The sequence below is a fragment of the Podarcis liolepis genome, assembly GCF_965112155.1.
Source record: "Podarcis liolepis genome assembly, chromosome: 16".
Lineage (NCBI taxonomy): Eukaryota > Metazoa > Chordata > Lepidosauria > Squamata > Lacertidae > Podarcis > Podarcis liolepis.
Genome location: NC_139567.1, coordinates 29,059,674 through 29,077,182, shown reverse-complemented (window position 1 = coordinate 29,077,182; position 17,509 = coordinate 29,059,674). Strand labels below are relative to the sequence as shown.

General features: G+C 47.3%; 1 protein-coding gene across 4 annotated transcripts in view; it reads right to left on the bottom strand.

Moving 5' to 3' along the window:
- PITPNM3 (PITPNM family member 3) overlaps positions 1 to 17,509 on the bottom strand; it is a 68,379-nt gene that overhangs the window by 15,005 nt on the left and 35,865 nt on the right. For all 4 annotated transcript variants that reach the window (XM_083479194.1, XM_083479195.1, XM_083479196.1 and 1 more), the window contains 4 exons: positions 11,008 to 11,084; positions 9,699 to 9,934; positions 1,570 to 1,759; positions 259 to 378 (listed from right to left, as the gene is read on the bottom strand). In XM_083479194.1, coding sequence (XP_083335320.1) covers positions 259 to 378; positions 1,570 to 1,759; positions 9,699 to 9,934; positions 11,008 to 11,084 — 623 coding nt within the window. The remainder of the gene's footprint in view (positions 1 to 258; positions 379 to 1,569; positions 1,760 to 9,698; positions 9,935 to 11,007; positions 11,085 to 17,509) is intronic.

Here is a 17,509-nt window from a genome sequence, read left to right as displayed (position 1 = left end):
TCTCTGGGCCTCTTGCAAGAAGGCTTGCGATTTTTCTTAGTATCCTATTCCTTTACCCTTAATAGTAGTCTGACAGACAGAAATTCAACAGGTGCAGCTGCAACCATGGTTTCGCCTCCAAAGCTTCCTCAATGTGCTTTTTCGGTGGATAGGAGGAGCACTGGAGTTCCCAAGCAGACGGGTGCCAGGGATCTCTCAGGAAGCCTGCCAGTCCTGACTCCCGCCCTCCACCCCACTCCCAAGAGGAAGGGACTGTACCTGGGCACTGCTGGCACTGCCTCTCCTGCTGCTGGACTGGCTTTCATCTGCCAAGCCGGTGCTGTAGCAGATGGCATCGAACCCCATAATTCCTCCCACGCAGTCCCCAATGAGGCACACCTGGGAAGGAGAAGAGAAGGGCGTCCAAGTTGGTAGGGCATCACCTTGCAGCAAAGTCCCAGAGGCCTCATCTAGACCCACCACTCAGCATGCAAACCCACACACACCCAAAGAGTCAAACAATCCCCAAACCCATCAACAAAAGTCAAGAGAGCCTCCACCACAACACGCAGAGACAGGAGGATTCAGGTGATGTGAAAACCTGAAGGAACATCTTCAGGTGATGTGAAAAACCTGAAGGAGCATTCAGGTGATGTGAAAATCTGAAGGAGCACCCCCATTGTTCTGCCCAGACACTGAGGTCCAGCGTCGAGGGCCTTCTGGTGGTTCCCTCACTGCGAGAAGCCAAGTTATAGGGAACCAGCAGAGGGCCTTCTCAGTGGTGGCACCCGCCCTGTGGAACGCCCTCCCACCAGATGTCAAAGAGAAGAGCAACTACCAGATTTTTAGAAGACATCTGAAGGCAGCCCTCTTTAGGGAAGCTTTTAATGCTTAACAGACTATTGTATTTTAATACTTTGTTGGAAGCCACCCAGAGTGGCTGGGCAAACCCAGCCAGATGGGCGGGGTATAAATAATAAATTCTATTCTATTCTAAAACATAAGAATGTAAGCAGATCCCTGCTTGATCAAGCCAATGGTACATCTAGTCCAGCATCCTATTCTCACAATGGCCAACCTGACACTTCAATGTGAAACCCACAGGCAGGACCCAAGCACAACAGCCCTCTCTCCTCCTGTGGCTTCCAACAACCAGCATTCAGAAGCATCGCTGCCTCCAACTGCGGAAGCAGAGTGTTGCCATCCTGGCTAGTAGCGCTGGAGAGCACTCTCCTCCTCCGTGAATTTAAAAGAGGCTTATTTTAAAGCCATCCAGATTGGTGGCTGTCACTGCTTCCCATAGGAAGGAGTTTTAACTGCAGAGTGAGAAGCATGACTTACAAGGCCAAAACTTTGTAAGTTAACATTTATTCTCCACTGTGTATAAGGCAGATTTTTACATCATTTTCAGTTGCCTTGATTCCATTTAAAGAAAGGGACACACAAGTTCAAAGTATGAACGAGAGAAAGGAAGAGAGAAATGCCCAGTGGTTAGAGGGAAGAACCTTATCAAAGCTGCTGCCTGTGGACGGGCTGATCCCCTTAAACCCTGGCCATCGTGTTCTTCATCCAAGAGAGGCATGATCGTACCTGCCCATTAAATCCACTCCCGTCAGGAGACTTGAGAAATTCATTGTAAACCTGGTTGGCTCGGCTGATCACCATGGCAACCGCATCCTGGTACTGCGGGGAGGAGATGGCCAGCAGTGGCAAGGCAGCCAGAGGGATGTGGTCTTCGCTGCTGCTCAGGGAGGTCTCATCATAGCTGTAGGGATTCAGGCTGGGGGGGGGGGATGGACAAGGGGGTAAGAAAAGGGACAGCACAGGGAATTAGTCAGGGCTAAAAAGCAGGTGTGAAACCACAAGGGCCATCTACAGCAGGATCCTCATCTGTATTACCGGTACTTATTTTCAGATTCTCTTTAAAACAACCAAAAAGACTTATTGAAGCAAAACAAATTAATGCAATAAAAATAACAGAAGTACAAAAAAGCATCACAGTATATCCAGAAGAGACTTAATATTAGGTTGGGGAAGTACTTATTGCCAACAGGAGGGTCAAATTGCAGGTTTCCGGTTTCCTGGGCACCAGGGGATAAATTGCCTCTCCCAACACCACGGAGAGACACCAATGGAGATAATCAGAAAATGATGGGGGAATTGCATTTTCTGCATTCCTCTTTGGTTGGAAGAGGAACCTGGCTCTCACCCGCAATTTGCCTGGCGGTCTGGCACTTGCTTCCCCATGGAATGCGAGGGCAGGCAAAGGCACTGGGTGCATGGAGCACTCCAGCTGCTGCACCCCCACCCCACCCCCGATCCCGTTCCTGGAAGCACAGGTTATCCTGCTAATTGGGATTTTTTAATGGGAGTAAACTGCAGGCGTGCACTGGAGATGATAAGAAACTGCAAAAATGAACCCAGCTACAAGGATTTAAAAGGTTTGGATTGAGAGGGGATTTAATTCGGTGAAAGAGACGATGAGGGGAGGGGAGCCCATGGTTTACTTATATCAAAGTTTTTCTCTACATTTATGATACGGCAACCCTCCCGGGAATGCAAGTTTTATTTTAAAAAATCTGTACAAGCGAGGAAAGAAGAAATTGGAATATAAATATGGAATTTAACAAAATTGGAACTGCGTGTGAGAGAGAAAGGAATTGAGAGGCAGGAGGAAACATTACACTTTGAAAATATGGAGCAAAGTCCACCCTAAGCTCCGTTATCCATGAAGGAAAGTGTCTGAGATAAGGACAATTGGCCATAAATCACTGGCAGGGAAGAAAGGAGTCCACCAGCTGCAGGAATAGAAGCTTTTGGATTAACTATTTGCAGTCTGGATTCAGGCCGTTCTTCCTAGGCTGGAAAAATGGCGAAGGCGCCTTGTTTGCTGGAAGCCAAATCACAGGACAAAGTGATGCAGTGACTTTTGGAAACTCTGAGATAATTGCTTCTTCTTGAGGCATGACAGGAACCATCAACAGTTGTAGGAATGAAGGATATGACACCATATATGGATGGGGAACATCATGGGGTGTGTGGAACTGACACATAATAAGGATTACAGTTAGAGTTCCTCACTTGAAACTTTATAAATTACCTAATTTACCAACACGAATGAAATCACAAGATTGTATAAGGGATTATTATATCTGAACGGAATGGAAATTATTTAGGATTTGGAACGCCAAAAAATGTAGACGAATGAAGTCATCGAGTCTAGCACACAGGGAGGGCAGTTTGATTAAATTGTATATTTTGACATTGGAATAATTGGCATTAATAATTGTATTAATTGGATAAAATTGGTATTGTTATAATGAGGCTGCTATTGGAACGATATTGGAAAATCAATAAAAACATTTTTTTAAAAAAGGAAGGCCAAATTACACGTTATGCTGTGCAGAAGGAGTCCTGTGTGTCTGTATTTGTTGCATATAAAACAAAATCCCACCAAACAGCGCAGAATTTTTCAGGGCCCTCCGAGCCTTTGGCAACACATAATTTATGAGTTGTTTTTTCAGCTAATGCTAAACTCCACATATTTTAATAACAATGCGGAACTTGGAAATCCTGCAAGGTTTCCATTTGGGGGCAACTGACGTTCTGACAGCTGACAGCATCCATGTCAAGTGTTCCTGAGAGCTAAAACCTTCCAGCTGATCATCCCACAGATTTAATAAACAAAGATGGAACGGGATGTTTGGGTATTCCGGTCGTTTCCTGACAAACCATTGTCCAGAAGTTGAATACTTGTGGGCAGTCCCACCACAAGTGAGAAATGCTGCCTCTTCTTCCACAGCCCCTCCAAGAGTTCTGAGAATATTTTGACATCATATGGGCAGTTTGCACGGTGTACAGTTCCCTCTGTGTAGGATTTTCCTGGAACACAGAAGCTGGGACTGGCCTATATGGTTTAGATGACCAAAGTGCATACGATTTAGAATCCTCGGTTTGCATGTGCAGGTCCTTCTCCCATGTACGTTCAATACCTAATCAATTTGTCTGTATTGCTGAGACTCACCTTGTGCTTCAACACCTCCCAAAGCCAAAGAAGTTTTATTGTTTTTTTAAAAGAATGAGTTTTGTTTAGAACTAATGCATGTTCTTACAGAAAGGGGCTGTATAATACAGGTCAATGCTGGAGATGTAATGCTAGAAATGTTTTTCCTGAGCTGTGTTCCGTGGGCACATTCAGAGATATCTTCCTTCTTCTCCGAAGTTGTTATCCATATTGGTTTTGTATTGGCCAGATCCTAAATATTTGCAGATAGGATCACAGAATTGCAGAGTAGCGAGGGGCGCGCCAAAGGTCATCCAGTCCAACCCCCAGCAATGCAGGAATCACAGCTCAAGCATCCCTCAGAGCTGGCTTCCCAAACTCTGATTAAAAACCTCCAATGAGTCAAAGAGCTGGAAATTACCCCAAGGCTCCATCTAGTCTAACCACCTGCGATTCAGGAATCACAGCTAAAGAATCTGTAAATCAAACCTAAAGACTCATCATGCCTGTTGCCACAAGGGGGCGGCATTGCCCAGCCTTGGCTATTGGTTCCCTATTACCACTTGCTCCTTCTGCAGAACCCCAGGGCTGGGATCTCTGTTATGGTGAGATATGCAAGCTCGTAAGTCAGCGGTGCACTCTGTTCCCATCCTCCAAATCTATCCAAAAGACTCCAGTGCCTGGGATGTGCTGCCTCCAAAACAGCCCAACCGCTCCTGCTGGATCCGTCTGTCTAATGTGGCCACTTTGAAAGGACCTTTGAGACACAACAGGTATGAAAAGGTCTCGAGGGGAAGTTAGAATATCTGAAAAAATAAGTCAAGACATGGCTCAGATGAGAAAATTGAGTGGGCTGAAGCAATGGCATGAGTGCCATCAGAGCACAGAATCAGAGGAAACTGCCTGATACAGAGTCAGGCCATTGGTCCATCTGGCTCAGTACTGTCTCCAGAAGTTCAATCAGGATCCTTTCTGCTGTGGATTGAACCTGGGACCGTCTGCATGCAAAGCAAATGCTCTACCACTCAGCTATGGCCTTGCAGGCCCAGAAGACGAGCAGTTCACTACCTAAGAAACCCATGCAGCCCACCAGCAAGAAGCCACTGCTCCATGAAAGAGAGAATGTGCAAGAGCAGAACAGCAAGGGAGGTCCAGGTGGCTCAAGTAAGCAAGCCAAGCCACTCTCACCTGGCAGATGCCCTTTGCAGAGTGCAAGAGATGCCTCTCACTCCTTGCTCACACAGGTGTGCTCAGCACCTGTCCCTAAGGAAGCAGCTTTTGCTATGCAAGATTTCTAAATGGCCTTGCAAGAACGCTGCTTCCAAGGCAGCTGGTGCTCCTGAGGAAAGACAGATTCGCCGTAGGTAGGATTTGCCTTTTGATGCAGACTTGATGGGGAAGGGTCCGGTGTCCAGGCAGGAAGCCTCCTGCCACCAGGGAGTTGGTCCAGGTTGCACAAGCTGAAAAGGTATCCATAACAACAGAGCCCCTAGCAACTGTGTCCAAGCTGCATCCATCTCCAACTCAGGCAAAGGTGTTGAGTCCGTCTTGGCAGGAAGGCGAGAAGTCTTATCTGCAAAGTGCCCTCCAGGAATTGGTCACCAGGAGCTTTCAAGAGTTATTGGAATCATAGAATTGTGGAGTTGGAAGGGAACCCCGGGGTCATCTAGTCCAACCTCCTGTGGTGCAGGAATCACAGCTGGGGCTCCCAAAACCTGCATTCAACAGGCATCTTACCACTCAAAATGCCACCACGATCTGGAGGCAACAGCAGTACTGGCAAACTTAATACTTTTTTTGCAACAATCATTGCCACAGAGCAGTGGGCCTGAAAATGGGCTCTGATCATCGGTCATGTTCACAGAATCACTGAACTGTAAATTTGGAAGGGACTGCTGAAGGACATCCAGTCCAACCCCTATTCAGGATGGGGTTTCTTGCTATTTGCAGATCTCTTCCATGGAAGATCAAGGTGCTGACACTGTCTTACAGCTGTTCAGAGGTTGGATCCCCCAGGGCAGAAAGAGTCGCTTTGGCTCCATCCCAATGGAAAGACTGGCCTGCCTCCTTCGGTATTCTCTTAACATAAGAGCCACCTGCAGGATCAGGCCAATGGCCAATCTAGTCCAACATCTTGTCCTCACAGTGGGCAACCAGAAACCCCAGTGAGAAACCAGTAAGTCGAATTCCAGCACAAGAGCACTGCCCCCTCCTGTACTTTCTGGTATTCAGAAGCATTGCTGTCTCTGACTGTGGAGGCAGAGCAAAGCAGGGTTGCCATATTTCAAAAAGTAAAAACCATGACACCCCAAAAGTTGTTGAGAGTTTTTTAAGGAAACCCCCAAAATTGTTGAGCTTTTTTTAAAACAAAATTTTTCGATTGACTTGCCTAATATCCAGGACAAAGCACTGTCTTTCAGAAATTCCCCCGGACTACAATTCCATCTTTGAAATCCCAGTAATGTCTGGGGAAATCCGGACAGCCCAAGAGCATAGCCATCGTGGCTCATAGCCCTTGATTGCTCTCTCCTCCTGCATGATTTGGTGGTGGTGACTGTCTCCCTTGGGAGTGATTTCCAAAGTTTAACTCTGCACTGAGTGAGGAAGGGCTTTCCTTTCCCTGTCCTGAATACCGGCCTCCTCTCTGGAGGAAACCTTCTTTCCCTTCTTTGGAGACCTGACATGGTTGCCTCTGGCCAAACTGATCTGGGAGATACCCTGGATTGGCTGGCACAAAGAGGAACGCAAACAGGACAAGGTGATCTCTAATTATTTACAAAGCAGTTTAACTCAATTAATGTCGCTGAAGGCGCAGCAGCAGCAGCAGAAAATGCCAATTAGGGCAGGAGAGATGTTTTGACACGGGCACCCGTTCCATAACTGCCAATTATGGTGATGTGATGATGTTTTGAGGGCAGAGGAAGGAGCAGCTCGGGCTCTGGATTTATTTCACTGTCCGCAGAAGGATTGCTGAAGATTATTCCTTGAAAGGTTTTAATCATAGCTTGTGCAGAGCTGTACGTTAACTCTGTGGCCTGAATCTCTTGAACGCTCCTGCCTTTAACGTCCCAAGTCAGTAGAGCAGGAGACTCTTAATCACAGGGTCATGGGTAGAAGCCTAACATTTGGGAAAAAGATGGTGCACTGCCGGGGGTTGGACTAGATGACCCTTGTGGTCCCTTGCAACTCTAGACATCTATGATTCTACGAAACAATACTAGAATCACAGAACTGTAAAGTTGGAAGAGTAACCTAGTCCAGCTCCTCCCAGCAATGCGTTAGAAATGGAACCCAAACAACAGGGGTACGAGGCTCACATCAGCCACCCATTGGCAGGTGACAAGATGGAGCAAGATTGTTTTCTGCTGCACCAGCAGGTAGGACCTGAAACAATGGATTCAAATGGCAAGAATTTAGATCCTGAGTAAACATTGGGAAGAACTTCCCAGTGGCAAGAGCTGCTTGACAGTGGAGTGGGCTGTCCTTCTTTGGAGGTTTCCAAACAGGCATTGCATGGCCAACAGTCAAGGATGATTTAGCTGTGGTTCCTGCATTCCAAAGGGTTGGACTAGATGAACCTCGGGAACCCTCTTCAACTCTAGAGCTCTATGACTCTAGGGATGGAGGAGAGGTCACTTGAGACAACCAGCCCCACCCCACCCCCCACAATGAGCTGCAAAATTCTCCTTTGGCAAACAGGCCAAAAACCCCCCACCAGGCACATGGACTTAGTATGCAGTGGAAAGTTGCAGAGGTCTTTCCAGAGGTCTTGCTAACCTACCTGCCCCCAGAACAAATGTTTCAGAAGGCATCACTGAGCCAGGTGGCTCATCCCCCCCCCCAATAAAAAAACACCCCACTCCTGGCTTTGCTTGAGGATTTCATCCTGTCTGCAAATTGACCGGATTTGCATTTCTCCAACTAAGACGTGGATCGTAATGCAGTTAATCATTCACTTTGGGGACTCTATGTACCCAGAAAAAAACATATTTGAGATTCAAATGCCTCTTTGAGAATAAAGCACATGCAGACATGCAAATTTCGCAGAGAGGAACATGCAGAAATAATGCACATTTCCCCAATGGCTTCTTGAAAAACAAAAACGTAGGATTTGTTATGGTAAGAAAGACATCTCACATGGATGAAGAAGGAGAAAACAGGGAGGCAGGCTGGAAATAATTGTATATCTCCCCACCCCACCCCCATTTTCCGTGAAGACTTAGCTGGTGACTTCATGCTAAGCAGATTGTTTTAGCTCCGCAGTGAGAGAAGCACTAAATATCAGCCCAAACTCAGCAGAGCAAAAGCCAAATATTTCATCCTAAGCAGAGGCGTTTTTGCTTAACGGGGTCTCATTTTTCACTGGAAATGCCACACAGAAGCTTTGCCGTTCCATAAATTTGTGCACAGAGAGATCCCCGCAGGAGCCTCTGAAAAGCCAGAGGCAGTGAACAGGGCTGAATGCCATAGATTGAGCTGCTTGCTAAGTGGAGCTGAAGGATCGCTCGCGTTAACTTGCTATGAAAATTGCCACCAGCTTAAAATCGCTCCTATTTGTTTTCTCTTTACGAATCCAGCGCTTCTAATCCAGACATGTCTCGCCATCGAGCCAGCATCCTGTTTTCACAGCGGCCGACCAGACACCCCAACGGGAAACAAGCAAGACCTGAGCACAAGAACCCTCCCCTCTCCTGTGGTTTCCAGTAACTGGTATTCAGAAGCGTAGCTAGAATCATAGAATTGTAGTGTTGGAAGGGACCCAAGGGTCATCTAGTCCAACCTCCTGCAATGCAGGGATCTTTTGCACAACGTGGGACTCAAACCCACAACCCTAAGATTAAGAGTCTCATTCTCTACCGACTGAGCTATCACAACTGTGGAGGCAGAGTATAGCCTCCGTGGCTAGTAGCTTTCAGTAGCCTTATTATCCTCCTCATTATACTGTTAAACTCTCTTTCAAAGCAATCCAAGTTGGTGGCCATCACTGCCCCCAGTGGGAGAGAGTTCCATAGTTCAACAATACACTGCATCCAGAAAGACTTTCTTTTATCTGTCCTGAATCTTCCAACTTTCAGCTGGACGTCCATGAGTTCTGGTGTTAAGAGGGAGGAAAACCTATCTCTATCCACGTTCTCCAGGCCATGCATTAATTTTATACACCTCTATCATATCTCCTCTTGATCACCTTCTTTCCAAAGCTAAAAAGTCTCAAACGCTGCAACCTTTCCTTATAGGGCTGTCGCTCCATCAATCATTTTGCTCGCCCCTTTCTGAACCTTTTCCAGCTCCACAATATCCTTTTCAAGGAGTGGCACCCAGAACTGTTTGCAGCACAGTGGTACCTCGGGTTAAGTACTGGAGGTCCATTCTTAACCTGAAACTGTTCTTAACCTGAGGTACCGCTTTAGCTAATGGGGCCTCCTGCTGCCACCGTGCCGCAATTCCTGTTCTCATCCTGAAGCAAAGTTCTTAACCCGAGGTACTATTTCTAGGTTAGCGGAGTCTGTAACCTGAAGTGTCTGTAACCTGAGGTACCACTGTATTTATTTGTCCGTACAACAGAAGCCTGAGAAGAAGATCCCGGCTGTCCCCATTTCCCAGGTGGGAGGCTGAGCCTAAGGGAGAAGGGCCAAAGCACAGGTTTTCCCTTTTCCTCACTCAGGACTAGTTGACTGAACAATGCAACACGACAGCCAAAAACCCACAGGAAACTCACTTTGCCATGAGAGAGAAGGCCTCTGAGCAGACAGCTGGGCAAGGGACGAGCTTGATCAGGATGTGGCCCAGGGCAGCCGGGAAGTGGGCCCGTGTGACCTTCTCAAACACCGACGTGAAGGTGTTGATGTCAGCCATCTTGCTGCTGGGCTCCCCGCCACCCGTGTCCAGGATGTTGCCCCCATGCAGGACCAGGATCAAGACGTGGGTTTTGCAGTTCTGCTGCTGACCCCCTTCCTGGGGGAGAGAGAGAGAGAGAGAAGTGAACCAAGCTATGTACGTACCTAGAAAAGCAAACCAGTATGAGGATAAAGGCCTGAGCAGCTCTCGCTTTGGAGTCAAGGGACAATGGAAGTGAGAAAAACCAAAGAGCCTTGTGGCAGTGCTGGGGCTTCTACAAGGAATGAGTGAATTGCAGGGCTGGAAGGGAACTCCAAGGGCCATCTATGCCAACCCCCTGCAATGCAGGAATCCCAGCTCAAGAATCCCTGGCAGGTGGCCATCCAATCTCTGTTTAAAAACCTCCAACTAAGGGGAGCCTGACACCTGCTGACGTTCCACACTTACCGTATTTTTAGCTCCATAAGACGCACTTTTTTCCTTTTAAAACCTAAGGGGAAATGTCTGTGCGTCTTATGGAGCGAATGTGTGGTCCCTGGAGCTGGGGGGGGACCCAGGCTTCCCCCGCCAGCCCCAACAAGCTCGGGGAGCAGCAGGAAGGCTGCGCACAGCCTTTCTGCTGCTCCCCAACCTGCTCTTTGGGGCTGGGCGTGGGGGAAACCCAGGGTTCCCCTGCCAGCCCCTCATAAAAGTAGGTGCGCCTTCTGGTCAGGTGAGCCTTATGGAGCGAAAAATACGGTACCCTCAGAAAGTTATTCCCAACGCTCGCCAGATTCTCCTTTCTTGTGCTTTGAATCGACTGGTTCAGTTCTTCCCCTCTAGAGCAGCAGAAAAACCTTCTTTCCCCTCTTCCTTTAACCCTTTAGATATTTGAAGGTGGCTATCGTATCTCCTCTCAGTCATCTCTTTCCCAGGCTAAACATACCCAACTCTTTCAATAATTCCTAAGGCACCTTCAAACAGAGTTTGGATGGCCATCTGCAAGGAAATCTTGAGCTGTGATTCCTGCACTGAAGGGGGTTGGACTAAATGACCTTTGGGGTTTCCTTCCAATCAGACATTCCTACAATTCTATTAGCCTCCCCACAATAAAAACCAGGAGAAATCAAAGAGAGCCCCATGACGTCCAAAACTTTCCTCTGTGGAGCCCACCCCTGCCTCCTCCCGCCCCTCTCCTACACACTGCTCACCTCACTCTCCTCGTGGATCTCAATGCTGCCTTGCGCAGGATAGCGGTGCTTCCTCAAAGAGGCTCTGTAGAGCTCCCCTGGAGGAAAAGAGAGAAATTGGGGTCACCTTTCAAACCCTTTTACTCCTGGTTGTCCTGGACAGTCACCAAATGGGCTGCTGAATTTTCTCTCCTGCCAGCCCTAATATAATAGTCATGATCTGTAGGGACCACCTGGGTGGCAACCTGAAGGGCTGTAATCTTCCATATGAACCAGCCTGGGCTCTGAGATCATCGGGGGAAGCCCTTCCTCTCGGTCCCACTACCCTCACAGTCCTGCTTGGTGAGGACGCAGGACAGGGCCTTCTGGGTAGCTGCTCCCAGGCTTTGGAATTCCCTCTCTAGAGAAGCCAGACTGGCTCCCTCCTTGTTGTCCTTCCTCCGGCAGCTGAAGACTCCTATATTCTCACAGGCCTTTGGGAACTGACTGTTGCTTTTTCTTCTTTTTTTAAAGAAGTGGCTTTTAATAGTGCTGTGCTGACTTTACTGTCTGTGTTTTAATAGACTTGTTTTCTATTTGGCTTTAATTTCTGCTAGAGTTTAATTACTTTCTAACCATCACGTTTTATAGGTTTTTAGCTTTTGTATTTTATCTGTGTTGTTTTGATTTCTGCAAACTGCCTTGAGTCCCAGTCTGGAAAGAAGGCAGGATATAAATAAATTTAGTAACAGTAATATAGTAATAATATCAGAAGACTGAGGGCAAGCAGGGGAGAGTGTGTGCATATAGTATGGTCTGGCTTGTATAAACTTGTCTATTATTATTATTATTTCCATTACCTGTAATAAAATAGAGACACAATTAATAACGAAATATCTGCAATAATAGGAAATGGGTGTATTATAATTTACCTAATTTAAATCTGAAGTAGGTTTTACATACATGCAGAAATTTCTTTATGATGTCTCATTGTTCTATATGTTGTTGATTCTGATTTTGTTTTTTAGTTTTATGAGTCAAAATGGGATCTTGCAGGCAGCAGACTCCCCTGCCCCAGAGAACAGGGGCACAACTTCCTGCGCTGCAGGGGGTTAGACAAGAGGGCCCTTGGGGTCCCTTCCAACTCTACAATTCTATGATTCCCCATTTGTAAGGTAACAAGGGGAAGAGGGAGGGAGGGAGGCGAAAGGCCCACCAGGGGGCTCAATTCGCACATTACATTCCTGAAATCTCTGGAGAAGACTACAAAATATAAGGTGTGATGAAATTGTGAGGAAAGATTTTTATACTCCCATATCACACACCCCCCCAAGCCGCTTGCTCAGTCGCTCCCCACCCCAGGCTTTTCTTCCACCCGCTCAACTCTGTCTTCTCGCTCACTATCTCTGCCTCTGTTAGTTGTCAAGGAAACAGCCGCAGGACAGAATCCGATTATCTCCGTGGCAAAACCTGACTGCCATGTCCATCTCTGGGGCGGCCACCAGGAGCTCTGCCCCAGATGCCCCCATTTTGAAGTTTGATGCCAAACTCTGCACCAGTTTTGGGGAGCAGCCACAAGGCCAGAACTTCCTTCTCTCGCTTCCAGAGGCTTCTCGCCTTGGCTCTACCTGCGCATGCACTGCCTCTTCCCTGGGACTGCACCAGCAGAGGATGGGGTCCTGCATTTGAAGACTCCTGCCCCACATTATCCAAAACCTTCCTGTCAAGGAAGAAGACTCTTCACACTTCCTCTTCGCTGCGCTAGTCTTCTACAGGCAGGGTTTGTTTAAAAGATTCCAGAGGATATTTTAAAAAATGGAATCCGTGCAGTCTCAAAAAAAGGGTGCTGGCCCAGAAAGTGTGCTTTGATCCAAAGTGGCTCTACTCATGGGCAACAGGGTGAGGTGAGATATCTGAGGGACAGAAGATAAAAGCCAGGATAAAAGGTTGAGGTCCCAGCCCCTTTGACTTCTGGCTTTCTACATGTAGGGAATTTTTAACATGGTGCAGGGGAATTCAAAACTGCGATCCCTCTGAAGGGCGTACTGCCACTACAGTTATGGCCACTTGACTACCTCACATTTATTTCTTTATTTCACAAAATTTATACATGGCTTGATAGTTTTTAAAAAGTGGTTTACAAAAGATTAAACAAGAAAATGATCAACAAGAAAAATCAACAATAATAATTCAATACTTTTAAAAAAGTTAAAATAATGGTAGACTAATAACAGATTAAAACACACATCAGCTTTCTGAACATCTAGGTAGGCTTATCTAAACAATAAACTTTTTAGCAGGTATCAAAAAGGGTACACAGCGAAGGCACCTGCCTGGGCGTCAATGGGCAGGGAGTTCCAGATGTGCAGGTGCTGCAACACTAAAAGAAGGGTTTCTGACTAATGCAGAACGGGTATTTTGTGGCTTCCTGTAACAGGGCCAGCTCTGCTTATTGAAGCGGTTGAGTGGGCGTAAACATGTCATAGAATGTAATGCAGGACTTCAAAAGCAGACTAGCACAATAACATCACCTTAGAAAAGTGTTACATTTTTTGCATCGTGGCTGGGCACCAAGGGAGTTCCTTGCTGTGAGGATTTGCCTGGGGAAACTCCTTTTGTGTGGGAGCTGAATCACCTGAGGCCACAGTCAACAAAGGATCAACATGGACATACAGGCAATGAGCCTATGAGGGCAATTCAGCTGGTTTGAGGTGGAAATCCTGAGTTGCGGATTGTTCCCAAAGACCATCCATTGCAGAAAACATTTGGCTTTATTTCTCCATAAGACATGAATCAGTAGAGGCCGTGCAGTCCCTGGGCCATTGCCAGGACGCAGGGGTAAAATGGATGAAGAGAAACAAGCCGAGCTTGAATCCTGGCGAGATGGAGGCACTGTGTGAGAGAAGCTCCTGTGTCTGGGAAATTGCTCAGTTGCCTACCCTGGATGGGTTTGCTCTCCCCCCGAAGGAGCAGTGGGGTTGCTCTGTCACTGGAGGCTCTGGTAGCATCAGTAGCTAAAAGTGCCTTTTACCAACTGTGACTGTTTCAACAGCTGTGGCCATTCCTGCCCCAGGAAAACTTTTCCATAGTTCATTCATTGGTTGCTTCAAAACAGGATTGCCGTAATATGCTCTATGTGGGACTTCCTTTGTGCTTGATCTGGAAGCTGCAGTTAGTGCAGAATGCCGTAGCATGATTGCTGACAGGAGTGAGGTCTGGCAAGCATACCACACCTGGTTGCCGATTCCCTACCTGGCTAGGTTCAAAGGTGCTACTATTAGTATACAAAGCCCTTAACAACTTAGAACCAGTTGACCTGCGAGATTGCCTTCTCAACATGTGCCCACTTGACTGCTTTGATCGGCAGAACTGGCACTACTACAAGTGCCACATAATACGCATTCTGCATTTATAAGAACTCCACCATATACAGCACCTACACTTTGGAACGCCCTGCCTCTTGACATCAGGCAGACCCCTTCACTGTACTCTCTTTGTTGCCTGATGAAAACATTCCTCTTTAGGTAACCCCACCCAGATGTTCAGAAAGCTATTGCAAGTTTTAATTCGGATTTGGTCTACTGTTATTTTAACTTTTCAGAAGTTTTAAATTATGGTTGCTGATTTTTCTTAGTAGTAAAATTATTGGGGGTTTTCCCTTTTATTGTACACTGCTTTGGGTGTCTTTCTTTCCCCCCCTTCTTTCCAATGAAGTGTATAAATTTTGAGGATGAAATAAAATGCCCCTGTTGACATCTCCTGAAGCCCTAAAAGTCCACCGACACACACCATGGGTGTGGGGTTCTTTCCAGTCCGAGGGCCACATTCCATTCTGCTCACATGCTGGCGGTGTGTGGGACCAGAGGACCAGAGGCAAAAGTGAGCAGAGCTCCAGGATGCTGCTGAGGCAACGTGCATGTTCTGCCTCAGCAGCAGGGTCGCTGGCCGAGGTCCTGAAACCCACACCAAGGTCACTCTCCAGGGTGCTGATCTTACATCACCTGCCTGCCTGCCTGGAAGCCAATGAATACTGACTGTTTCCAAGGTGCGCTGGGGACTGTGAATGGTCCTGTCATCCAAGTGGAGGGGAAACTGTGCAGCCAGACCCAACGGAAAAGGAGAAACCTGTGACCTTGCAGTTGAGCATACACCAGGGATGAGGTTGTATGCAGGTCCCCAGAGCAAGAGAAAAGGAAGGGGACCATAAAGAAAACAGGGTGATTTCATTAGCTGCCTGAATGAAGCTGATTATGAGGGAAATGATGTGTTGCTCTGTTTACTGGAGAAGTTTTAATGAGGTAAAATTATAAAAGAGACTTAGTAGGACACAAAGAGGCTCCCAGGTGAGGCTCCAGCTTTTTGCCAGTTTTTCCTTGGCAGCCTTTATACTGTCATTACTGCAAGTTATGCTAATTACATCATTATACAAACTATGGGAGCAAAGAAGGTAAATTAAAATCCCACACAGAAGGTAGAACTCAGCACGTGGATGAGAGTCCTCCATTCAAACAGCAGGGGGGAAAGTCCTGATTGGATATGGACTTGTTTGAGAGGTGGTTGTTTTTTGTTGGCGTTGGTGTTGTTTACAATAAAGATCTGGGGAGGCAAGAACCAAGGCAAGCTTTGAAACATGCCAGGCCCTGCGAGGAAGACGAGAAAGGCGGGGAGGAAGAAAAAGAGGAGGAAGAGGAGGACAACATCTTGTCCAGTCTTGCAATTCTATGACCTGGAGGGAGAGTTGACCTCCTGACCAAAGGTAAACCATCTCCAAACTAAGAGCACCTACTATTTCAAATAACACTGGCCAGGCTCAGTTAACTTTCCCTCTTCACACAGACAAGAATGCTTGGCTGCTCCAGGCAACTCCTATGCTGGCTGTTAAGTGGTCGTTCCTCAGTTGTGCTGCTTCTCCAGAGCAGGGGTAACAAATGTGGTGTCTTCTACATTTACTGCTGGATCCCAGTTCCCAGCAGCCAGCAGGACCAGCAGTCAGGGACCATGAGAGTTGCAGTCCAAGAACATCTATAGGGCACTCCATTGGCTAACCCTGTTCTGATCTACTCTATTCACTGCATTTACACCCTACCTTTCTCCTGCAAGGGGGATCAAGGTGGCTGACATGGTTCTCCCCTTCCTCATTTAATCCCCACGACAACCCTGTAAAGTAGGTTAGGCTAAGAGGCAGTGACTGCTCCAGGGGGCAGAAAGGCAAGAGTTGCTCAGCCCATAGGGGCACCACCACCACCCACCACTCTTGAGCAAGGCTGAGTCATCCACGGCCTACCCAACCCTCCTGAGTGACAAGGCCCAGGCTTCCCTGTCTTAACACATTAGACAGCCAGCCTTCAACCATCAAGACAACAATCAGCTAGACAGGGATGGCGCCACCCAAAATGGAAGAACTGTGCTTAATCAGAAAACACAGACCTTATTCCACATTCCAGGCAACCTGCCTCCATGACTTCCTAAGGCATTTGTAGATAACAAGAAAAATGTCTCTGCTAAGATTTCTCAGAAGAGCTCCAGGCCATGGAGGGAAAGATCTGAGTGGCTGAGAGGCAGCAGTGCTTCCTGGGGAAACCTCTACTCCTCATAAGAATGTAAGCAGAACCTGTTGAATCAGCCAAAGGGGGGCCATGTAGTCTAGCATCCTGTTCTCACAGTGGCCGACCAGATTCCCAGTATGGGAAGCCTGCAAGCAGGACAATCAGAAGAGCACTATCTAGTTGTTCTCTGTTGCCCAGTATTCAGAGGTAGACTGTCCCTGGGCATGGAGGTTCGGCTCTCACAATAGACCTCCATAAGAAGAGCCCCCAAAGGGGGCCCATTTACTCCACCATCACAAGGAGATCAGATGAGGCTGCTGGATCAGACCAATGACTCATCTTGTCCAGCATCCTGTTCTCATAGTGGCCACCCAGAAGCTAGTGGAAAACTCACAAGCAGGATCCGAGTGCAATAGCCCTCTCCTCTCCTGTGGTATTCAGAAGCATTTCTGCCTCTGACTGTGGAGGCAGAGAATAGCCATCATGGTTGGCAGCTTTCAATAGCCCTCTCCTCCTTTAATGGTCCAATCCTTTTTCAAAGCCATCCAAGTTGGTGGCCATCACTGACTCTTGCAGAAGCAAGTTCCACAGTTTAACCATGCAGTGCATGAAGAAGAATTCAAGAGAATGTTAAGCCCAGTGTGGAACTCCTGCCTCAATGAAACCCTCCCCTTTCATGCAGAGGCAGAAGGGGGGTGGAGTTAACAGAGGGCAGCCTCATTAAATAAGCCCAACTCGAGCCACCAATGAATGGAATAGGAAAACTAATCTTTGCTGCAAAGGCAAAATTGCATCTCCCCATTTCATGTAACTTGCAGGGAGCAATTCAGAACCTGTTCCAAAGGCTTCCTGGCCTCCAACTAGCAGGTAGAAAACAGGGACAAGCCAAGGATTCCACCCTGGAGAACAAGATGCTCTAAAATTGGCTTATGAATCACAGCCAGGAAAACTGGAATTTCGTTTTCCTCTTTTCTTTTCAAGGGAAAAAGGAACTCCCC